General features: G+C 36.4%; 1 protein-coding gene across 1 annotated transcript in view; it reads left to right on the forward strand.

The window, feature by feature from the left end:
- The window catches only part of Ccser1 (coiled-coil serine rich protein 1), a 650,334-nt gene that overhangs the window by 191,020 nt on the left and 433,205 nt on the right, over positions 1-26,109 (forward strand). Inside the window, exon 4 of the mRNA XM_052173839.1 lies at positions 3,107-3,200. Coding sequence (XP_052029799.1) covers positions 3,107-3,200 — 94 coding nt within the window. The remainder of the gene's footprint in view (positions 1-3,106; positions 3,201-26,109) is intronic.

The raw sequence follows: 26,109 nt of genomic DNA on the forward strand, positions 1-26,109 counted from the left end.
CCTTTTAATTTTGTGTAATACTGCAGTGCTCTCATATAAAATGCTTCTTTTTATGTTGCAGTTCCTAGCAATACACAATAATGTTCCTGTTATTAAGATGTATAGAGCTCTGTATCAACATTATTAAATATTCATGGTTTCTCATTATTTCCTTGTTATTTTGCATTTATACATACTAGGAGACAAGGGACTGTTGCTGCTTAGTCATTCTGTCGCTGTTATGGTGCATTCTGATTTTGCTTTTGTTTTATCGGAAGCCTGAAGCCCATCATTGTGCACATTTTGTTTGAGATGCAATCATTAACATTAATTGACTGCTGGATTTCTTTCCTGTGACCCATGTGTGACTATCATGTGCCTACACAGAATGGCTTGAGACCCGTCTTCTCTGCATATCTAGAAAGATGCAGACCTTAATTGTGGTAGCAAATGTATCCTATTGAAAAACTTAGTCTCTTTTTTTATACCCATTCAGCAGGATCAGGTGTGGGAAGAGACAGGAGAGAAGCCCAGAGGGCCACAAGAATGAATGAAAATATGCAGCTGTGGGGTGTGGGGAGCAGGGAGAACCTCTAGAAAGTCCCCCAAATCCGGGATGTGAGAGGCTCCCAGGACTCAATGGGGATGACCTTAGCTGAAATGCCCAATAGTAGAGAGATGGAACCTGAAGAGACCATCTCCACTAGATAGTGTTCCCAGTGGCTGGATGCAGCCCTTAACCTACCTTCAAAATTTTTGACCCAAAATTGTTCCTCTCTAAAAGAAATGCATGGACAAAAATTGAGCAGAGATTGAAGTAAAGGCCATCCAGTGACTGGCCCAACTTGGGCTCCATCTCCTGGGCGGGCACCATACACTGACACTATTACTGATGCCATGTTGTGCTTGCCTATAGAAGGATGGCTGTCCTCTGAGAGGCTTTACCAGAAGCTGACTGAGACAGGTGCAGATACTTACAGAATACCATTGGATTGAGGTTAGGAACCCCTTATGGAAATGTTAGTGGAAGGATTGAAGGAGCTTAAGGGGTTTGCAACACCATAGGAAGATCAATAGTATCAACTGACTTGCACTTCTAGAAGCTTCCAGAGACTAAGCCACCATCCAAAGAGCATACATGTTCTGGTCTATGGCCCCAATACATATGTAGCGGAGAACTTCTTTGTCTGGCATCAGTAGGAGAGGATGTGCTTAATCCAGTAGAGAGTTGATGCCCTAGGAAAGGGGAATGGGGGTGTGTGTGAGGTAGATGAGAGTGGGTGAGTGGGAAGGGTGATTGATGAGCACCTTCTCAGAGGCAAAGAAGATGGGGAATAGGATGTAGAACTTTTGGAGGGGAAACTAGAAAGAGGGGAAACATTTGGAATGTAAATAAAGCAATTAAAAAATAAAAACAAGATTCAAAATCATCAGTGTCTTAGAACACACATGATATGCACTCACTGATAAAGTGGATATTAGCCTAGAAGCTCGGAATACCCAAGACACAATTCACATATCAAATGGTGCCCAAGAAGAAGGAAGGAGAGGCCCCTTGGTCCTGGAAAGGCTTGATGCAGCAGTGTAGGGGAATACCAGGACAGGGAAGCAGAAGGGGGTTGTTGGAGTACTCAGGGAGAGAAGAGGGCTTATGGGACTTTCGGGGAGGAGGGAACCAGGAAAGGGAAATCATTTGAAATGTAAATAAAGAATATATCTAATAAAAAAGACTAATGAAAACTAACTCTTTGTCATGAGATCAAATAAAAGTAATTACACCATTTAAAAAAAAAGAACTGCAGGGAACTGGAATCAGTAAACTTATTCCTCAATCGGTGTTATGTCAGAAGTACTCTTGGGTAGTCTTGTTTATGTAGAGACCCTGTATAGAACAGTCCCTGCATGGAGGGTATTTTGCCTCATACAATATTGATTAGGCCAATCCTCCATTTTTTCATCTCTAAGGACTCCCTCTTGACTCAGAGGTAGCTGATAGAGTGATCTTGGACCATCTACCAAGAGCTCTGTGTAATGAATCTGCGAGCATGGTGTTTTAGTGAAGGGTTTCCTACCAGAATGATGCAGTACAAACCATGTCCTAGAAGCTCAAAACACATAAAGTGTTCTTTCTGAATTATTTAAAAGTTTGTCATATGCTAGAAATAAATTCTTTTCACTCTTTTCAAAGTAACTTTGGCTATTTATTTTACTAGGTTCCTATAGAAAAATACATCTGGTAATTATTCATCCCATTATGTAGGCTACAACTTTGCTTAGATGGTAGCCATTTCTGTCTGTGTGTGAATATGAATCTATTTGTACTGTTCAACATTCAGGTATCCAGCTTGACCAGCACCTTATGTTGAAGATGCTGTCCTTTCTTGAGTATGTACTTTGGCGTCTATGAAAAAAATGGTTACCTATAAGTATGAAGAATTATGTCTGGGTCTTTAATTCAATTCAACGGATCAATGTATCTGTTTGTGTACTGATACCATGCTGTTCTCATTTTATTACTCAGTAATATAACTTGAAATCACCAATTTTATCCAACTACAAACACTTTAACCTATAACAATTACCTGCCAGCAAGATATGCTGATGTAGTCACACAACTGTTATGGGACTAATCAACTACTATTAAAAATTTAATGCACAGATAATGTGACAAAGAACCAGAAATAGTAGAAAAAATAAAACTAAGGGTTAATTTACAGGCATCTGTGTTTATGAAATTTTACATACTTTTAAAATATGTACGCATTGATCATTTTATGGCAATTAAAATAGATGGTTTTGGGGTTTTTTTGTGTGTGTGAAACAAGCACTTTTGTTCTGATGCTGGAGACTTGTTTCTTATTTTTCTCTATCTTTGGTACATATGTATATCTACTCAACTGGAAACTGCATGTTATTAGTTATTATGTAAATGTGGGGATAGCTAATGGAAGCAAGAAATAGGAAGAGTTAAAAATTTTAGAAAATTCTTTAAGTATTTTATCAGACTGGTAGCATTGGAAGTCACAGGATTTCCTTAATCAGTGTCTTGCTTCATGGCTCCCGCACCTGACTCTTTTCTTAACTCTTCTGTGATTTCTCTCATTGATCAGCTTTCATTTCCTTTCAGGATGTCTTAAATCATTTGGGATCCTGCGAACTGGATGAAGATGATTTAATGCTTGATTTAGAATTTTTAGAGGAACAGAATCTTCAACCCCCAGGTAAGGATTGAATAAATGCCAACAGCAACATGATCATAAAGACAATTAATTAGCTTCAAGTGCAGCTTTTCCTAATAATCTGGACACTGAACCCACTGGTGTGTGGGTTTATTTCTAGGTCATCATTCCAGATTGGCTGATCTACTTGTCCGTCATTGTACTAATGCCATGTAGCTTGTTCCAGATTGGCTGATCTACCTGTCCGTCACTGTACTAATGCCCTGCAGCTTGTTATCATCATTGCTCTGTAGTATAGCTTGAGATCAGAGATGCTGATTCCCCCAGAAATTCTTTTAAGGATGAGAATTGTTTTTGCTCTCCCGGGATTTTTGTTCTTCCAGATGAAGTTGAGAATTGTTCTTTCTGTCTCTGTGAAGAATTGAGTTGGAATTTTGATGGGGGACTACATTGAATATGTAGATTGCTTTTGGTAAGAAAAGCAATATTTAGCAAATCAACAGCTCATATCAAATTAAATGTAGAGAAACTTGAAGCAATCCCACTAAAATCATGGAGAACACCAGACGTCCCACTCTTTATTTATTCAATGTAGTACTCGAAATTCTATCTAGAGCAATTAGACAACTAAAGAAGGTCAAAGGGATATAAATCAGAAAGGAAGAAGTCAAATATCACTATTTGAAGAATATTTGATAGTATATATATAAGCAACCTAAGAATTTCTGCTAGAGAACTCCTGCAGCTGATAAACAACTTTAGCAAAGTGGCTGGATTCAAAATAAACTCAAATAAATAGCCTTTCTCCACGCAAAGGATAAATGGGTTGAGAAAGAAATTAATGAAACCATACCCTTCACAATAGTCACAAATAATACAAAGTATCTTGGCATAACTTTAACCAAGAAAGTTAAAAATCTGTATGACAAGAACTTCAAGTCTGAAGAAAGAAATTAAAGAAGACCTCAGGAGATTGAAAGATCCCATGATCAAGGATTGGTAGAATTATTATAGTAAAAATGGCCATCTTGCCAAATATTTTTTAATAAAGAAATGCTCCAATTAAATTATTTTTTTCCCCTGAGACAGGGTTTCTCTGTATAGTCCTGTCTGTTCTGGAACTCACTCTGTAGATCAGGCTGGCCTCAAACACAGAAATCTGCCTGCCTCTGCCTCCCAAGTGCTGGGATTAAAGACTTAAAGACGTGTGCCACCACAGCCCAGCAACTCCAATTAAATTCTTAACAATGTAAAACACCAATATTTTATGTTTGAAGGGGAAAATATAATGGCTACCATTCTATTTCTCATTGCTTACTTTCAAATAAATGAAATTTTTAGTGGTCTAGATTCAGTATTCTAAATTTTTGTTATAACCACCCTAACAACATAGATTAATGCTGATACTGTAAGGTCGATTTGAATGCTGATAATGAATAGCAGCCAAAGACATACCCTTGAATACATATTTACAATTATATGAGAGTAAAATTCATATCACATAAACTAAGAGAGCATACATCATTTGTAACACTTTGAATTCATATTAAATATTATAACTCTAAATTTAAAAAAGTACTTCATTTTATGTACTTTATATGACTAATTATATTCATATTTTTGTTTTTGATTAAAAAAGATTGTAGGGGTTTTTGGTGAAAATTCTAACAGTTACTTTTATATTAAAGCTGAATTATGTGAAGGTAAGCTTTAAAATCTTGAGTCTACTGATTGAGCTAGGAAAAAGTGACCTTGTGGTACATAGGTGTTCCTATGTCTAACTTATGTGAAGTTTACCCTCTGTATTAATTCTCAGCCATATTTTGAGATGTTTGATTCATGCTAAATTTTTATAGACAATATATTATAAATTTAAAAATCAGACCATAATGATGCTTATATTTTCCTGTACCCTATTTTAGTTTGCCACTGAATATCAACTTGGGATTAAACATTTTGAGAACATTCTGTCTGCAGTTGGTTTGGCAGCTATCTCTTTGAAAATAAAAATTTTTATTATTTATTATGAAGATGTCGTCTAATGCTTATTTTTAATGTGTTGCTGTCCTATTAGTTAGACATTGGGGAATACTGTAAAAATTATTCCTTTTGAAAGGAGTCTTTTAAAATACAATTAGCCAATATTTAGCAAAAATGTGAGTTGTTATATTTAGACATATAATATAGCATAAAAGAATTCATCAAAACTGGAATATTAATCAGGACAAGAACATGAGTTCATTGCTGAAGAATGATGCTATGTGTAAAATCCCAGTGAAAATAACATTGGTCTAAAGATTGAAGAGTGGAAATCTGAATGAAAACAAAACATTGTCTGGGGATAAATGGGGCCTATGGTGATGAAGAAGCTACTGAATGTACTCTTTATCATGTTTCTTCATGTCATACTGCATAAAAATCATACACTCAAAAAGATATTGTTTATTATAAAGCAGTCTTAATGAGTTTGTTTAAAGTATAAATTAGTAGGAAGGAAACTGAAGGCTAATAGTGCTCAACCTTTATCAAAGCCACATCAAATTAAGTGTAAAAACTTTTAAAGAAAATTACATCTTTATTATGCATACCAAATAGACAGAAATTTGTCATTAAATAATAGGTATTATAATTTCATAAGTCCACTTAGAAATAACCCCCCCACACACATACAACTCCCCCTCAAAAAAATCTGTGTATATATGTAGTTTAGATAAAGTTGTGCTACAAATGTTGATAATACTTTCCCCAGAAGTCATGGATTATTGAATATATCCCAGTGCTAGGCAAGAGAAACTACTCCCTACCTATAGGCCAGTGCGAGGGAAGAACTTTGAAGAGATTCTCAAAGCAATGTAGGCCACTGCTACTGCCTTGCCTTCCTTCTAGAACCTGAAGAGAATGCCCTTCTGCTGTGGTAACCAAACACTTTTGGCATAGAACTTGGAGACATAGAACTGGTTCAGACCTATAAGCTTCGTTTCTGAGCACTAGGTCTCATAGTACCAGAAGGTGCTCCAGGGAGAAAAGTAATTAATAATGCTACTCAGCGGTAGTAAATCTGTGGAACATAACAACATTGACCAGTACAACAACATATGCCCAATGGTGCAGTAGTGGCACTTAATTCTTTGAAAGTAACCAAGAATTATGTAATTGGACTTAAGGCCACTTGGTAGGAGGGAGTTCACATCTGTTATTATAAACTTAGCCCACTATTTGTGACTGGATAATCCTAAACTCCAGGGGAGAAATTATCACTACCATATTGCTAAATCAAATAGCATCTAACAGCATTATCAATGCATATCTTGATATTCAAACATAAAGATAGTTCTTACCTGGCATTAAAAATATGTCTTTTGTGACAGATAGAAACTTTATTATAGAGATCTACAACTGTTACAAATGCAGGGCATAAATGACCCCGAGTTGCCTGGCCCCAACTGGCAAATGTACAACACGATCAGAACTAAGGCTCAAGGAAAATTATGGAAAAGGAGGCAGAAAAACTGCAAGTTCTAGAGGAGCAAGATGGCTGACATAATGGTGTCTTCTGGATGTGACAGAAAAGCTGAACTCAAGAAATCTAAGCAGTGTAGCTGTCTAAACAAAACTTAATGAACATACTGGTTGATATTCCAATAGGAAAATATTCACAAGAATCCATCTCTAGATGAGCTAAAGGCAATAATGGCTGCTGAGAGAGGAAAAATGGCATTTCTCCAGAGATGAGCCTGGATAGGTCATCCACTACCAAATAGTACATGGGAGAAATACTAAATAGATTTTAATAAATTATGTGTCTGTCTGTCTATATCTGTCTATCTATCTATCTATCTATCTATCTATCTATCTATCTATCTATCCATCTATCTATCCATCCATCTATCTTATAATACAAACTACAGAAGATGTAATGAAGTTGAGACAGCATGGAAGAAAGGGAGAATTTGGAAGGGGCAGAATAACTGGTTGAAATGATTTAGACACAATGTGTATACTCATTTATGCTATTTGAAAATGTGTGTGTGTGTGTGTGTGTGTGTGTGTGTGTGTGTGTGTGTGTGTATAGAGTATTGGCACCTATGAGTGAGTCAGGATTACTGAACCTTGTTCTCCATTTGTAACACTTTGTGCTTACATTCATCTCAAAATGTCAGTCTGAGTGACTGAGCCATGTTTGAAAGCAAAGTGTATTGCTTTTCTGAATGCATAGGCTAGAGTAGGAACCCAGTACAGTTTGATTTTGCCCCTTGGGATTTAGACAATCTTAATTTTTTGTGAATACTTCCTCTTACCACTGGTTGATTTTTAAGGGATACTGAATTTTGAATAATTATTAGATAATTATTTTCAATAATTATGATAATAATTAATAATTAATAATGATAACATATGAAATTAATAATTGATAATAATTATTATTAATAATAATCATCACTATTACAGGTTATTTCAGAATAAGCTTTCTAATTTAAATATTTATTCTTATTTTATAACATATTAAGTGATGAGTTAGTTTTATTAAATATTGACAAATTAAGACATGTTATTTTTAAAACCCAGCACATTTCTTTATTTTAAACAAGTCTAAAAAAATTCCTGAAAACTTTTTTTCTCTAGATGTTAGTCGCCCAAAATACTATACAACCTACTTAGGATAACAATATATCTGAGAAAGAACATATATCTTTTAAATACCTTGAACACTAGAAAAATGTCTCATCAATGTTTGAAAAAGAATATGGGCTGTTACCTTGTGGTTTTGATTTTACCACTTAAACATGGGACACTTAATTAAAAATAAATTTAAATTATTAAATAGTCTTTGATAAAAAGAATGCAATAGTTAGGTGGGTTTTGGAGTTTATTCCTTTTGTTATTTATTTTGGGTTTGCTTCAGAAGGACTCAGAACATTGGTTTTGCTGTATGTCCACAAACAAATGGAAGTAATGGCCCACAATATCAATTAGAAATTAATTAGTTAAGTGCTAAATATTTTGAATTTGATGAGAATCATTATAAGAATTCTTCAGTGGGTTAGGAATTCCTCTTGTGACTATTAATTAAGAAGGTAATTTGTTGTTAATTTTTAATGGGTAAAGTATAGCAGAGTTGAAATGAAGCCCTGGTGGCTTGGCTAATATGAATGGCAATGTATAAAGACTTGCAACATTAACTCAGGGATATTGTAAAAATCAGGTCTAAGTTTATATGGGCTGTGTAGTATCTAGACAAAGGAAATGGGCACAAGGTATCTTCAACTAGATTGTGTCAAACTCAGAAACTTGTGCCACTTAATTTTAGAGGCATAATTGAAATTTAATAAATATATATATATATATATATATATATATATATATATATATATATATAAAGCTATGCTACTTGGGCTGACAGTGGTGAAAAACCTCTGTTTGAAATGTTAGATATGTTAGTCCAAGTTTCTCCTAAACCGAAACAGCAATTGCTTTTGCCCTTGGATGTCTTTCAGAGACTGAAGACCAAGTTCTTATTGGAAAGACACTGAACATTTGGAGCACATGACTCATAGTATTCCAGCTGTATCTAACTTTATATTGCCTCTCCTACTTTCTAGTTTCCATAGTAACATAAAGTACTATGCAAGTTGACAAGAGAGCTAATTCATAATTTCATCCAATCCTGTATGGATTAGCATGATATCAATACAGGTGCAATAGTGACACTTATATTTCCTGGTAACCGACAATTGTCTAATTGCACTCAAAATGCACTCAACAGGGGGTAGTCATGTCTCAAACTAGAGACCTGGCAAACTAACTGGAGCTAGGGAGATTATGGGTCTGGCAAGAGAATCTACTCCCGCCTACTAATTCCTGCCCACATTCTTTTTTTGTTCTTTTTTCCCTGTTCTGGTTTTGCCTTATACTGCTACACTGAGTCTTTCCAGAACCAGGGGCCACTCCTCCCTTCTTCTTGTACCTCATTTGATGTGTGGATTATGTTTTTGGTATTCCAGTTTTCCAGGCTAATATCCACTTATTAGTGAGTGCATACCATGATTGATCTTTTGAGATTGGGTTACCTCATTTAGTATGATGTTCTCCAGCTCCATCCATTTACCTAAGAATTTCATGAATTCATTGTTTCTAATGGCTGAATAGTACTCCATTGTGTATATATAACACATTTTTTGCATCCATTCTTCTGTTGAGGGATACCTGGGTTCTTTCCAGCTTCTGGCTATTATAAATAGGGCTGCTATGAACATACTGGAACATATATCCTTATTACATGCTAGGGAATCCTCTGGGTATATGCCCAGGAGTGGTATAGCAGGATCGATTGGAAGTGACATGCCCAGTTTTCTGAGGAACCGCCAGACTGATTTCCAGAGTGGTTGTACCAATTTGCAACCCCACCAGCAGTGGAGGAGTGTTCCTCTTTCTCCACATCCTCACCAACACCTACTGTCTCCTGAGTTTTTAATCTTAGTCATTCTGACTGGTGTAAGGTGAAATCTCAGCGTTGTTTTGATTTGCATTTCCCTGATGACTTGTGAAGTTGAGCATTTTTTAAGATGTTTCTCTGCCATCCAAAGTTCTTCAGGTGAGAATTCTTTGTTTAACTCTGTACCCCAATTTTTAATAGGGTTATTTGGTTTTCTGGGGTCTAACTTCTTGAGTTCTTTGTATATATTGGATATTAGCACTCTATCTGATGTAGGGTTGGTGAAGATCTTTTCCCAATTTGTTGGTTGCCGATTTGTCCTCTTGATGGTGTCCTTTGCTTTACAGAAACTTTGTAATTTTATGAGGTCCCATTTGTCAATTCTTGATCTTAGAGCATAAGCTATTGGTGTTCTGTTCAGGAACTTCCCCCCTGTACTGATGTCCTCAAGGGTCTTCCCCAGTTTCTTTTCTATTAGCTTCAGAGTGTCTGGCTTTATGTGGAGGTCCTTGATCCATTTGGAGTTGAGCTTAGTACAAGGAGACAAGGATGGATCAATTCGCATTCTTCTGCATGCTGACCTCCAGTTGAACCAGTACCATTTGTTGAAAAGGCCATCTTTTTTCCATTGGATGTTTTCAGCCCCTTTGTGGAGGATCAAGTGGCCATAGGTGTGTGGGTTCATTTCTAGATCTTCAATCCTGTTCCATTGATATGCCTGCCTGTCACTGTACCGATACCATGCAGTTTTTTAACACTATTGCTCGGTAATATTGCTTGAGGTCAGGGATACTGATTCCCCCAGAATTTCTTTTGTTGTTGAGAATAGTTTTAGCTATCCTGGGTTTTTTGTTATTCCAGATGAGTTTGAGAATTGTTCTTTCCATCTCTACGAAGAATTGAGTTGGGATTTTGATGGGTATTGCATTGAATCTGTATATTGCTTTTGGCAAAATGGCCATTTTAACTATATTAATCCTGCCTATCTATGACCATGGGAGCTCTTTCCATTTTTTTTGAGGTCTTCTTCCATTTCCTTCTTCAGAGTCTTGAAGTTCTTGTCAGACAGATCTTTCACATGTTTGGTAAGAGTCACCCCAAGGTACTTTATACTGTTTGTGGCTATTGTGAAGGGTGTTATTTCCCTAATTTCTTTCTCAGCCTGCTTATCCTTTGAGTATAGGAAGGCTACTGATTTGCTTGAGTTGATTTTATAACCAGCCAGTTTGCTGAAGTTGTTTATCAGCTGTAGGAGTTCTCTAGTGGAGTTTTTTGGGTCACTTAGGTAGACTATCATATCATCTGCAAATAATGATAGTTTGACTTCTTCCTTTGCAATTTGTATCCCTATGACCTCCTTATGTTGTCTAATTGCCTGAGCTAGTACCTCAAGTACAATATTGAAAAGATGAGGAGAAAGTGGGCAGCCCTGTTTAGTCCCTGATTTTAGTGGAATTGCTTCAAGTTTCTCTCCATTTAGTTTGATGCTGGCTACATTTGCTGTATATTGCTTTTACTATGTTTAGGTATGGGCCTTGAAATCCTGTTCTTTCCAAGACTTTAATCATGAAAGGATGCTGAATTTTATCAAATGCTTTTTCAGCATCCAATGAAATGACCATGTGGTTTTTTTTTTTTTTTTTTTTTTGAGTTTGGTTATGTAGTGAATTGTATTGATGGATTTCCGTATATTGAACCAACCCTGCATCCCTGGAATAAAGCCTACTTGATCATGGTCGATGATCGTTTTGATGTGTTCTTGGATTCGGTTGGCAAGAATTTTATTGAGTATTTTTGCATCGATGTTCATAAGGGAAATTGGTCTGAAGTTCTCTTTCTTTGTTGGATCTTTGTGTGGTTTTGGTATCAGTGTCTTTGTGGCTTCATAGAAGGAATTGGGTAGTGTTCCTTCTGTTTCTATTTTGTGGAATAGCTTGAAACGTATTGGTGTTAGGTCTTCTTTGACGGTCTGATAGAATTCTGCACTGAAGCCATCTCCTGACCACATTCTTAAACTTATTGTTATATCCAGATACATATCAGTGTAACTAACAGCCCTCATCAAAGATGCTTCTTTTTTTACAAAATGGAGAGTTTTCTATTGCTGTGAAGAGACAAAGGCAACTTGTAAAAGAAAGCATTTAGCTGGGCAGTGTTGGCACACACCTTTAATCCTAGCACTTAGGAGGAAAGGCAGGCAAATCTCAGAGTTCAAGGCCAACCTGGTCTACTGAGTTCCAGGATAGTCAGAGAGATGCTGTCTCAAAACAAAACAAGTCAAACAAACTGCAAACAAAAGCCCCAGCGTTGGTGTTTGCGTACAGTTTCAGAGGGCTAAGTCCATGATGGTGACATCGTTATTCAGAACAGGGATAGTAAGGAGCAACACTTGGGGGGCTTACAAGCACAAGTTTGGGGGAGATAACATGCTAAATTGGGAATCTGAAAGTTTGAAATTCAAAAACTCATTTCTGGTGATGTACCTCTTCCTACAAGGTTCAGTGTTCTAATTATTCCTAAACAATTCCCCCACTTATCCACATATATGAGTCTATAGGAGACATTCAGACCACTATAGAGACCATTATAGAAAATCACAATTGTTTTTTTTTGGGGGGGGGTATTTGGTTTTTTGAGACAGAGTTTCTCTGTGTAGCCCTGGCTGTCCTGGAAACACTCTGTAGATCAGGCTGGCCTGGAACTCAGAAATCCACCTGCCTCTGCCTCCCAGAGTGCTTGAATTACAGGCGTGCATCACCATCGCCGGCAGAAAAATCACAATTGGAACAATGCTGAGAACAAAGGATTGTGGGGGCTAATGCCCAGGGGATACCTCTGCATTATAACTCCTACACCTAAGCCTATGGAAACATGGAAAAGGGAGCACAAAGATGCAAGAACCAGAGAAATAGGAAGTATGTCATGAAACTGTGATTCCCAGAAATAGCTGTGCAAATCAAACCTGAATAATGATAGTAACAATAGTCACAATAAGCATCAGGAGAAGGAGAAAATCTCATAATGTCTGACCTCTAGATAGAGAACTATAGGCGAATAATGATTGCTGAGAAAAGGAGAATTAGTCTCCTACAGTTGGCCTCTAAAATCGTTATCCAATATAAATAAGTCAGCCCTGAAATCATAGAAACATACAGAGCAATAAGAGACTAAGTAAGTTTTATTTATATATTATACATACACACAGATGCATATATATATATACATATATATATATATATATACACACATACATACATACATATGTGTGTGTGTGTATGTGTGTGTGTGTGAGAATACACATGGACACATATATACACACCATTACTGTTCTACACAGAAATATTCACACATACAGGTAAGATGAAGAAATATCCGATTTGTGATTATATATTGTGCAAAATGCCCATCCAGGCACAGAGACATTTTGGGATTTGTTGAATATATAATTTATAAACACACTCTGCTATCTTACTTATTATTCCATTTATTTCCCCAAAACATTTATATTCTCTCAGGAATGAGTGAAGGAAGACTTAAAAGATCTTTTTGTCAAGGATTAAAAAGTTAAGAAGTTTAAGAAGGTTAAATATAGGGTTAAATTACAATGTTGTGGGTGAAACTATACCTATTGTTTGCAATATATAAAAGTTCTCAATGATATTAAGTTGCTACAAAGAACAACAGTAATATGTTCCCTGGAATTCACGGTTTTCATCACACTTTGCTGATATGCAACTGTGACAGGAGTTATCACTTTGAGGTTTCATCAGCTAGCTTTGTTCTCTTTTACAGCTGGGCTGAGATGGGGTGCTAGGCACTGCTTGGCGGCCATTAGATGGCAATCTTGTTCTGATAATGCTGACAGAAACCCTGTGGTGCATTTGTATTCAATCTCATAGTTTACAAGGTTTTCAAATATGTTATCTCATCAAATTATCAGGATAACTCTGCAGTAGGTGATAATGTGACCCAAATACTGTGGAGGAAGAACATAGTCTGAGGTTAACAAACGTCTCCAGTCTACATTCACTGAGATCTTATCATTACATACAAGGTTCTTCTCAACTCTTTCCAGAGTTTGCTGCATCTAATTTTACAGACAACTCCAGTATATTTGGTTACACATTTTCCAAGGTCACTGAAAATCATAGTCATATCTTAAAAGGAAGTGGGTATTTCAAGTAAGCATGCTGACTGTGGAAAATAAGGATCATTAGCTAAAGAGCTGGGGAAGGCAAAGAGCTTTGCAACACTGGCAGAGTCATAAAGCAGAACAGTGTGGGGTCATTTAATGTAGAAACAAACACCTCTATCCACACCAGCAGGAGCGGGGTTTACAAAGCTGCAGAGTGCAACTCCTCTGCTTGTGAATGTTCTTGTGATTGCTCTGAATCATCTTATGAGCTGGTGAGACACAAATCTCTTAAATTCACCTTGCAAATACATCCATCGAAATTGTTGTATACTATGTAATGTGTTAGGTGGTTCCTGATAACTACAACTATCCAGAAAGTGTCATTTCACAAGCAATCCCCATCACAAACATTTGAGCATGATGTAACTAGGTGTCACATCCTCTACCTTTTCCCTGGGATCATAGCTAAAATACAAGGATTGCTTTGTGATGAGCTTCCTGACTGTCATCCTTGTAAAAACATTACTTTATATTCTACCAATAGAATATAAGAAAGTCTGTTTACCTAACCACACGATTTTATAATGGACAGTGATATGTAACTTAAGGGCATTTAAAATTCATTGTGCTTTGCTTATTTTATGTGCTTTATCAAGCAAAGTAATAATCAGTTCAATAGCTTTATACTTTCCTTTTAGTACTTATAACTATTAATTTTTCTTAATATCCACCTGGAAAATTCAGTGTTTTCAGTATGCCACAGAGTAATGTCCTCACAGGATAGGAGTTTTAGGATAAAAGCCTTCATGTTTCTTCCTCTTTTTTCCACTTTGTGTTTCTCACCCCCCAACCTCAGAGCAATTAATATAGAAAATTTGTGTCTCGGTCTCTTACAATTATGCCATGCCATCCCTATACAATTTTTTCAATAATGGCAATGACTGTCACTATATAAATGAGTATTTAATTAGGAAAATGGATGCTGGTATTTCTTTGAAGGAATATAATATTTATATGTTTAAAATTGTTCACCAGCAAGAAACATAATTTTCAACCTTTCCTGAAATAGGAAAGGAGATAAGAATCATAGAGATTGACATAATCACTACAAATTCAGTTGCAATCATGCGAATGAAAAAGGTGACTTCCTATTCCTTGAAATTTAAAGTTTTAATTGATAATTTTGTGAGACCCTGTTAAAGAATCCTTCCTCATGCAACCCTTCCCACTTCCCTCTTCTAGGGGGAGGGAAGAAGGTTTATGGGACTTTCCAGGAGTGGGGAGCCAGAAAAGGGGAAATCATTTGAAATGTAAATAAAAAATACATAGAATAAATTAAAAAAAAAGAATCAACTATTCTCTAGATCAGTAGTTCTCCAACTTTTATAAACTCCTTTATATTCTAAAACCTATGATCTCGATGGTGATATTTATTTTATTGACAAAAGCAGAAATATAAGTATGTGCATTTAAAATAAAAATGACCTTTTATGTACTAACATGAAATATTTTAATAAAAATAACACTTTTTAAAATAAAAACCTGAAAAGAAAAAGAAAAAAAAAGGAATCCTTCCTCTTTAATTTGGTTTAAGTTTACACTGACATTGGACATTTCTTTGTCTCGTGAAGATTCCTTGTGTCCATATATCCCAGATTTGCAAGACAGTTGAAGTCAGGTCTGAGTGCTTTGGGAATATCAGTGGATGTAGTAGATGCCAAGATGCTCTCCAGTACTGACCAGCAAGCAGTTGATAAGACAAAACTCTGATGTTATTTACTGAAGTGAAAGGAACAGCCAGCACTGCTGAATTCTGGTAGATTCCTGCCAAAGAAAGGAAATATTATTAAAAATTTGAAGGTGCCTCAATGCATATATTTTAATTCGGGAACTGCATTACAATAAATGTGATATATTTGGTAAATAGGATATGGTGGTTCTGGTAGGATTGGTGGAACCAGTAAGAAAGGGCTTAATGATTCTTAAGATATAAAATGTCAGTTGAAGCTTTTTAAAAAATCTTTTTTTTAATCTTTTATTTATTTATTTTAAACTCCAGATTTTACTCCCCTCCCAGTATACTCTCTGACTGTTCCACATCCCATACCTCTTCCCTGTCCCCTGTCTTCATGAGAATGTCCCCTCCCTCTGTCCCCCATTCTACCAGACCTCTAAACTTCCTAGAACTTCCACTTAGGTGCATCTTCTCTGACTAAAACCAGACACAGTAGTCCTCTCCTATAAATGTTTTGGGGGGGGCCTCATATCAGATGGTGTATGCTGCCTGGTTGGTGGTCCAGTGTCTGAGAGATCTCAGGGGTCCAGGTTAATTTAGACTGCTGATCACCTCCTCAGCTTTTACCAGCTTCCCCCTAATTCAACCACAGGGGTCAGCAGCTTCTGTCCATTGGTTGGGTGCAAATATCTGCATCTGACTCTTTCAGCTGCTTGTTGGATCTTCCGGAGGGCCATCATGCTAGGTCCCTTTTTGTGAGCGTCCCATAGCCTCAGTAATAGTGTCAGGCCTTGGGAACTCCCCTTGAACTGGATCCCACTTTGGGCCTGTCGCTGGAACTTCTTTTCCTTAGGCTCCTTTCCATTTCCATCCCTGCAATTCTTTCAGACAAGAACATTTATGGGTCTGAGTTTTGACTGTGGTATGGCAACCCCATCCCTCACTTGATGCCATGTCTTTCTGCTGGAGGTAGGCTCTACAAGTTCCCTCTCCCCACTGTAAGGCATTTCATCTAAGACCCCTCCCTTTGAGTCCTGAGAGTCCCTCCTCTCCCAGGTCTCTGATGAATTCTGAAGTGTCCCTTATTGGAGAATTGTTAGGTCATTAGAAACATCTCTATAAGGAAAATTTGATGTGTAGAATAGCAGAATAGTACACTAAGACTGCGGAAGTAGATAGTGATGCTGATTGAAAGATCAGCTTGGAGAGAAAGTTCAGTCTCCCCAGTGTGGGCGCTAGGAAGATAGTGCTTTTAACTGCAGTCAAGCCTCACTTTCACAATCAAGGGATCAGAATCACCTGCCATTTTGCCTCTGGACATCATCACAAGCATCCCTACTTTCCTTTTCCTCTCTTTCTACCAAATTCACTCCTTGCTAGTTGCCTTCACAGGGAAAAATGAGTGATATTTCCAACTCTAGAGACTGCACACAGATAATAGAAAGGTTTGTCTGCTCTACATCCAGTACCAGGAGAGTTAGATTAAACTAGTTCCCACATCTACTGAACTACAGGAAAATAAATATGTGTTCTTACCCCAGTATTCTCATAGCTTGCACTAGAGAGGATTTCCTGAGAACAAATGTACAAGTATCGCTTGCAGACATCTCAAGTAGATTTTCTCAATAAGGTTTAGATGAAGAGATGAAATCTTTCCTGTACTAAAGAATTCTACAATTTTATCAAATGTACTCCACACTGGCACTCTGAAAATAGCAGGCTTTATAGGAATGTTATTTCAATAATGATTTAAAGCTGCGTCCCTGTGACTCTAACTGTACTTGAAGATGATGAGATGGAAAGTGGCTTTTGTCTTTTTCCCTAGTGAAACTTTTGGGGAGTCACATGCATGCACATACTGAACAATTTTTCCAGCATCTTGGCACTGATAGCAGCATTGGCTGGTTTCTTCATGTAGATCGGTCATAGGTCAGAACATTATTAAGCTACATGTGATTGTGGTAAACAATTATATAGTCTAGTGAAAACAGAAATAGATGCTACCTCTATTTATGTCATAGTGTAGCTTCAACTATCGATTGAACTCACTTGAGAAGAGGGACCTCAGATGGAGAGTTGGCTCCATTGTATTTGTATTGGCTTTGAAAAGGTCTGTGGGTGATTTTTAATTGTCACCCAAAGCAGGGCTCTTCAAAGTGATTTTCCAAATAGTTGCCAGAAGAATAATCTAGTCTCAGTCTCTGTACATCTTAACTTTTTATTACTAGCTTAACCTCCAATAGTCTATTCTTTTTAAGCTCACAAGATATGCTGACATGCTAAAGTGATCTTAAACCTAGACCTATGTAAAAGTCAATATTCCCATTATCTTCATTACAAAATCCAATTTCATTAACAGCTAACAAAGCTCTCATGCTTCAATACTTTCACTTTTGCTACACACTCAACTTGATTTCTAGCAAATATTTATTGAAGGCTTATTTTATACAATAAAAGCCAGAAACAAAGAGTTTAAGGTGAAGGTGTTTTTTAATTAGGTATTTTCCTTATTTACATTGTTATCCCCTTTCCTGGTTTCCCCTCCAACCCCCCCCCCCCAATCACATCCCCACTCCTGCTTCCTTGAAAAAATAATGTTATGAAGAAATAACAATGGGTCCTGAGAGGAGCTCCCAAGGTGGTGACGGCATGATGATATCTGAGCTTTCACAACAAAGAGACATGGGATCTGGGTAAGATAGCCAGAGTGGGAGCTAGAACATGACCAAGAGAACATGTCATACAGCAGAGAATGTCCCAGAAACTCAATATGCTTGGATATCCAGTGATTGACATGAATGTGCCATCTCCTCCTTTATCTTGAGATGCTTCCAGTGTTGATTCTCCAGGTAATGTCCTTTTTCTGCATTACTAAGAATCATGTTATAAGAAGTATCATTCATACATTTGAGAAATGTATTTGCTATACTTATTTGCCATTTGAGAAAACTACGTATAATACTATACAATGATTATGAGGATTAAATAATTATATGTAGTGGAAGAAGTATTTCTGTGATCTACAGCATGTTTGACATACTAGGAGATAAAGCACTATAAAGACTGACAGGGAAACATTATCTCACCCGGAACCAATAGAATACCTAAGAAATAGCAATGTGTAGTAGAAAGGCAATAAAGCAGTATTAGACACACAAAAACAGAGTCTTTAGGTAGTGTTCACACCACTTTCCATCATGTATTCAATTGTAGTTTTCTTTCGTTTCTTTTTAGATATAGTTCAATATCTTTAAGCAGAAAATAAAAATCTGAATTCTTTCAACTCTAAGTGGAACTTTGCATGAGTGCTGCCTAGCCAAAAATGTCTATGTACCTATTCTAAGAAACAAAATTTTTCAGAATCTGAAAAGTTTCTCACTAGCACATTGGAGATAGAAGAATGCACAGGCTTTGATATTCATGTCTGCTGTTCAATAAATGTTTAAACATTTGTTTTACTAGAGAGAGAACTTGTCCCCAGGTGCTTGACTCTGCTTGACATATGAGCAGATATAACTATAAACATATTAAACATTACTGTGCTGGCTAGTTTTATGTTAACAGACTAGAGTGATTGGAGAGGAGACAGCCCCAATTGAGAAAATTGCTCACTAAGGTTTGGCTCTAGGTAAACTTGTGGAGCATTTTCTTAATTAGTGATCATGACAGAGGGCCCCGCCCATTGTGGGTGGTGCCATCCTTGGGCTGGGGGTTCTGGATTCTATAATAGAGCAGGCTGAACAAGCCATGGGGATTAAGCCAGTAAGCAGTATTCCTTATTTTTTTAAATATTTTTATTTTCTATATTCTTTGTTTATACTCCAAATGACTTCCCCTTTCCCAGGTCCCCCCTCCCCATATGTCCCATAAACCTTTTTCTCTCCATCCATTCTCCAATCACCTCCCTCCTTTTTCTCTGTCCTTATATTCCCCTCCAATGCTAGATCAATCCTTTCCAGGATCAGGACCCTCTCCATACTTCTTCATGGGAATCAATTGTTATGCGATTTGTGCCTTGGGTATTCAGGGCTTCTGGGCTAATTAATATCCACTTATCAGAGATTGCATTCCATATGTATTATTTTGTGATTAGGTTACCTCATCTAGGATGATATTTTCCAGATCAAACCATTTGCCTAAAAATTTTGTGAATTTATTGTTTCTAATTGCTGAGTAGTATTCCATTGTGTAAATATACCACATGTTCTGTATCCATTCCTCCTTTGAGGGGCATCTGGGTTCTTTCCAGGTTCTGGCAGTATTCCTTAAAGGCCTCTGCACCAGCTCCTGCCTCTAGGTTCCTGCACTGTTTGAATTCCTGACTTGCCTTCCTTCAGTGTGGAAGTGTAAGTCAAGTAAATCCCTTTCTCTCCAAGTTGCTTTAGCTATGATGTTTCATCGTAGCAATATTTGTTACTCTCACTAAACCAAATACCAATATCTCTATGATCTGGCAATATGTTTTTCTACAAGAGATGTGAAACTTATGTTTCTACCAGAATTGTTATTGAATTATACTAAAAACCTTATATTTAAAATATGTAAATATTTTCATATAATTAATTAAAAACCATTTCAAAAATGATCTATAAATAAGAGTGTAATATATTTGCAGGTAACAAAGAAATTAAGTGGGACGCCTTATAAATAGGTAAATATCAACGATAACTTTCCTTTTAAACACAGTAAATATTGGCAAATGTTAAGGGACATTTCATTTTATTTATCAGCTAAACTGGTGTTGCCATGTGGTGACTCCTAGTTTAATCACTTATTTCTTGACGACACTATAACAGACTTTGAAGAATTAGTAAGAAGTACTGCTATATTCAAAATCCACATTTCTCAAAAAGCTATGAACTTAAGCTTACTCTAATGTTGTGCCTTATTGTATAAGGAAATAAAAATCAGTGAGTAAGAGCCAGAGGACCAGGAAGTCCACTGTGACACTGTCTCCTAAGAATAGCTACAAAAGCAAGACCTGAACAATGACATAATAATAGACACGCTAATGCCAATGGAGGGGAACCCTTAGTGTTCTACCCCTAGGGAAAGAACTAGGAGACACTCATGATGCTGAGAGAGGGAGAATTAGCCTCGCTCAGGGATGAGTTCCTAATTGTCCAGTCAAAGTTGTCTGCTCTGAAGTTATATGAAACAGCAATGTTGAACTCAGCAGGTTGATTTTATGTAGCTGTGTGCATGCGTCTGTGTGTGTGCTTGCATGAGTGTGGGTGTGTGTATAAATTAATAATAAAGAGAAAGAGACCATCAATGTGAAATAATGTGAGGGGACGTTGAAAGAGATTAGAGGAAGTAAAGGGAATGGAGGAAGTGATGTAATTATGATTTTATTAAAATATGTTAAAAAGGAAATAATCAATGAATAACTTGCCCCTGTAATGAGTTAGAAAGATGTGAGTTAATCTTTTGAATATGTTTTAATAAATAAATTGTCCTTGAGGGTCTAGCATGTTAAACTTGTTGAGGGGTTACTAATGTAACCAATATGCTGCAAGACCTTTGTGTTAGTCCCTTTAAATATCTATCTTGCACTTATGAGTGTAGTCCATAGGCAGAGATATTATTTTTATTGAGTGTTATCACAGTTCTAACAGAGAGTATTTGACTCAAACTACCTTTTAAGTAAGATTATTTCTTTCTGACTCTATATTGTGAGAGAAGATACACATTATTAAATATAAATCTGAAATTTCAAGTGGATTTTAAATTTGTGAGTAATCATATTCAGAAATAAGTATTTATATGTGCTAATGTTGAGCTTAAAGGCATGATGAAAGTTGTTTTATTATACAATAAAGGAAACTATACTGTTAATGGTTAGAATGTAATATTAATCAGCCTCGCTTTGTAATGCAGCTGTTATTATAGCCAGCAGGAATAGAAACTCATTTCCGTCAGTGCACACCTGTGGTCTAGCTGTATCAGGTGATCTTCGAGTGAGGCTGCCCTGCCTGACTCGTTTTGCAGACAGACATCGTGGATTTTAAGGCAAATGCAATTTCTGCACAAGTGCTAATCTCTCTGTGGTTGTTTGGTTTTGCCTTTATATTTTTTCACTAACTCCTCAGGAAATGAATGTATTTACAAACATGGAAAAGTTTTACATGTTATGAAAAATTCAGAAGTAATTTATTGGTGTATTATGTTACACCAGCTCAAAATGGTCCAGGCAGAGAGGTCCGCTGAAGAACTCCATCCATGCAATGGTAAACACTGCTCAGCCTTAGATTTGCAACACTGTTCACATGCTAGATATGATTTAAACATTTTTTTTATAAAAAGCACTCCATAAGTTGCCTATCTGAGAATAAACAAAGCATACATTTAGAATTCTTTTGTGTGAAAAATAAATGAAATTGTGTGTGTGCATATCTTTTAGAAATACTTAGCAGAGAAGGCCACAAAAAAACAAAAACAAAACAAAACAAATCTGAATCAGTTCTTCATTCTACTTAAAAATAGCAAATAGCAAATTGGCTTTGGTTTGAGGCTCTAGCAGTGGTTTCCGTTGCAGCACTATGACCATTACCAGATGTTAAGGAGATTGTATGGGCTGGGGCACAGGGCTTCACAGTAGCCTCCTGCACTATCTCCTCAACGGTCTTTGAGGTGCTTAAACTACTCAGAAAGTATGTTATAAAGGGAAAAATGCCACTCAGGACACAGGTTCAGTCTTCATCTTCCAGGAGTCTGGTGTGTAAACTGAAATATCAATAAAAAGAAAGCAAATACAATGCCATTGTAAAGACTGCAGCCTTGCAAAGGCAAAGGATCGCAGGTTCGTACACAGAGCTTTGGTCAAGGTTAAAGAAATTAAATGTCATCTGAGAGGGCAGTTTGCTTGTATAGAGCAGTCACATATTCACATAATGCAGAGGATTCCTTCTGAGCACCTTTATTATGATGTGTAATATAAGATAAAATACTTAAGGGTATAAATCTTAATTACTTCTTAAAAATATGATACTTTTATAAGTTATCATTGTATTCCCAAAACTGTATAATAGTATCCGTGAAAAGGATTAGATATAATCATGGATTTAGGAAAATATTGTTATAAAAGTATATGCAGAAAATGTCAAACTACTCCCGGGAACACTGCTTGCAAGAGGAATTAACTCAGGATATGGTTTAAATAACACAAACAACCCTATGCTCACAGTATGTGGAATAAAAACATTTTTATCATAAATATGTATGATATACATATATATGTATATCATAGTGTAACATACATGTGATTTTCCAAAAATCAGTAGCAGGTAACTCTTCATTGTATGTTTTTTATGTCATATAATTTCAGAAAATGTGTTTAGCCATGCTCGGTATTGTTTATTAGAAAGGAGCATACTTTCCTTTGAGAGCTTCATACAATATATGTGAGACAGAGAAGGAATCAGTCATTAAACAGGCACCCAATGACATTTTGTGAAATAAGAAATTTTCCATTTTACATGTTAACACATATATTGCTTATAGTTTATACATGGCACACTTCCATTGGAGGTTTCAGTTGGCATTTTCTTCTTTGAGAAGTTAATTCAATGACAGATAGACTCTGGATTTGTTTTACCCAGTAAACGAGTCTTTCCCACATTGAAAATGTGAGCATTTACATATCAGTTAGCTAGCATTTGAGTTTCTATTTCAGAAGTCTTCTGAGTGAGGGAAAAGTAATCTCAAATGCACAAACACATTAAAAATATAAAAAGAAGATAAAATTGCTTGTGACATTGTCAAAATTCATTTTCAAGGAGATTTATGTCATTTTTAAGCATAAGTCCAAATGCATTTAAATCTTCAATAGAAGCTGAATGAAATTCATCAAAAGGAAAATCAATCCATATTACCTTAGTGATCTTGAAAGCATATATCAATCAAGATGCATCACAGGGCCAGGTGTGATTTTCTTGACAATTCTTGCCTTTCAGGATTTAGAAGTTAGCTCCTTTTGTAGTACATTGTGATTGGGGGCAGATTCACTGCTTCAGAAATCTACAAAACTATCCTTGTCTGAAAGGCACCTATAAGAATAAGCATTTCCTTCATATGTATGTATGTATGTATGTATGTATGTATGCATGTATGTATGCATATATGTCTATCTATCTATCTATCTATCTATCTATCTATCTATCTATCTACCAATCTATCTGCTTTTGTGTTTATGTGTGTTAACATTTGTGGGTATGCTTGTGCATATCTTCTGTTTGCATACTGATATGCCTATAGATTTGCCCTCACATGTATTGTATATTTATGTGTGCTTCTATGGGTGTGTTTATATTTGTCAGTTTTTACATATCTGACACCTATTTTGGGGAACTTCATTAGAAAAATGTTACCTGAACTAGTGAAGGATTTGCCAATATTCTCAGTACATGTGTGATAATAAAAACAAGTTCAGTCAAAGTAAAAAGCCAAGTCAGGTTGGCTCTCAGCCAAACATTGGACAGAGCACAAGGTCCCCAATGTAAGAGCTAGAGAAAGGACCGAAAGAGCTGAATGTGCTTGTAGCTCCATAAGAGGAACAACAGTATGAACCACCCACTACCCCCAGAGCTCCCAAAGACTAAATCACCAACCAAAGAGTACACAAGAAGGGACCCATGGCTCCAGCTGCATATGTGGCAGAGAATGGCCTTTATGGACATTAAAGGGAGGAGACACCCTAGATCCTGAGAAGGCTCAATGCCCCAGTAAAGAGGAATGCCTGGACAAGGAAACAGGACTGGCTGGGTTAGTAAGCAGGGAGAGGGGAGATGGCATAGAATGTTTTCCGAGGGGAAACCAGGAAAGGGGATAACATTTGAAATGTAAATAAAGAAACTAATAAAAAAAGAAAGCAAATTCAGTCAATGTAGAAGACCCAAGTCAGGATTATGAAACATTAGAACTGCAGGTAATATTTCTCCATGCTTTATTACATGCATAGAACTAAATTTATGCTAAGCAGTGTTGTGTAAAGACATTACATTTTCTTTTTTTGAGAAAAGCATTTTAGAGTAGTTAAAATAGATATAAAATGTTTTCCTTAGAATTTAATTTCAATGAATTATGTTTATGGGATTGTAACTGTATTTTGAAATGCTATTTTAAGGAAAGAATTATTTTCTTAATGTACAAATTTAAATAATGTAACATTTCTAGGGAAAATGATGGCTGAATGATTGGCATAATAACCACAAAAACTAAAGAAACCCTGGGGCTGATATTTTTAGTAAGACTATGCATGAATTAAAAAAATGTATACATGGGTTGGCTTAATGTATAATATGCTCAGTTTATTATACATTCATTCATAGATTATGAAATTCATAGATTCATTCATAGCTTATTCATAGATGAATGAAAGGTTATCAGTTTTGATATTCATTTAATTAAAAGATATAATGATTCTAGAAGATATGTAGTGACTTTAAATTTTAATATTAATTTTCAGTAAAGTAAATGTAGAGTCTTATGAAATCAAGGATTACCTCAATCACAAGCACAACAAACAATACCAATTTTTAGGAATGTTCTTAGTTAATTTGGACCCACTGCTCACAATATGAAATCTGATGGTGGATCTGAAAATAGTACATAAGAAAAAGTGTAGGCATAATGGTTCCATGCACTGGGTAAAAATAATTATTTTATTTTTCAAAGCTGATTTCTCTGTTCCAATATCTTTTTGCAATTAGACATGGCATTATAGTGCTTATTCCAAGTATCTCCTGTTTCAAGTTTGTATAAACATTGCTCCCCAATTATTCTCTGACTTTATTCTCTGTCAATAAAATCTGACCAGCCAATGTCTGGGCAGAAGAAAGAACAGGACTTCTGCCAGCCAGGCGGGAGTAGGGAGTAGGCAGGGAGAGGGAGGGAGGGAGTAAAGGAGGGAGGGAGGGAGGGAGGGAGGGAGGGAGAGAGAGAGAGAGAGAGAGAGAGAGAGAGAGAGAGAGAGAGAGTATAAAAGGGAATGTGCTAAGAAGCATGGTCTGAGAGAGACATCCTAGAATCATGCTTAAAGCAGAGAGAGTCAGACAAATACTAAAGTGCTAGTATCTTGGGGACTTTGGCTGGGAGACAGCCAAATTAGTTTAGAGGATTAGAATAGATCAATGACTACCCTGCTTCTGTGCTATCCAGCTAATTGAATAAACCTTATAGTCTTAGTCTCATTCATTTGGGAGCTAGTGAGGGATAGAGAAAAACTGCCACTATTAAAGTGCTTTTACAAAATATATCCGTTTTTTCTCAGTCAGGGATGAGAACAAGCCTTTACTTGAATGCTAGGCTGTTGGTGCAGTTACAGTGACATTGTCCTGACTGAGTCTGTAGAGGAATTAGCATGATTAGACAGAATACAAAAAGGCCTGAACTCTCTACAAGATGTGTGTGTCTGTGACTCTGGGACATTACAAAGTGTGACCTTGATAAGAGGAATCTGAGTGCTGAATAACCCAAAAATAAATAAGTAAAAATAATGAAGTCTTGTGTGTCTTTCCTACCTCCTCTTTCTTAAGATGCTTAATATTTTTGAAATTCTAGAAATTTGGTGGTAACTGAATGGAAATGCAAATTTGAAATTTTTCTTTCTCTTCTGTCGTGAAGAACAATGTAAGGATAAAAAAGATAA

Source organism: Apodemus sylvaticus, chromosome 2 (genome assembly GCF_947179515.1).
Source record: "Apodemus sylvaticus chromosome 2, mApoSyl1.1, whole genome shotgun sequence".
Taxonomy (NCBI): Eukaryota; Metazoa; Chordata; class Mammalia; order Rodentia; family Muridae; genus Apodemus; species Apodemus sylvaticus.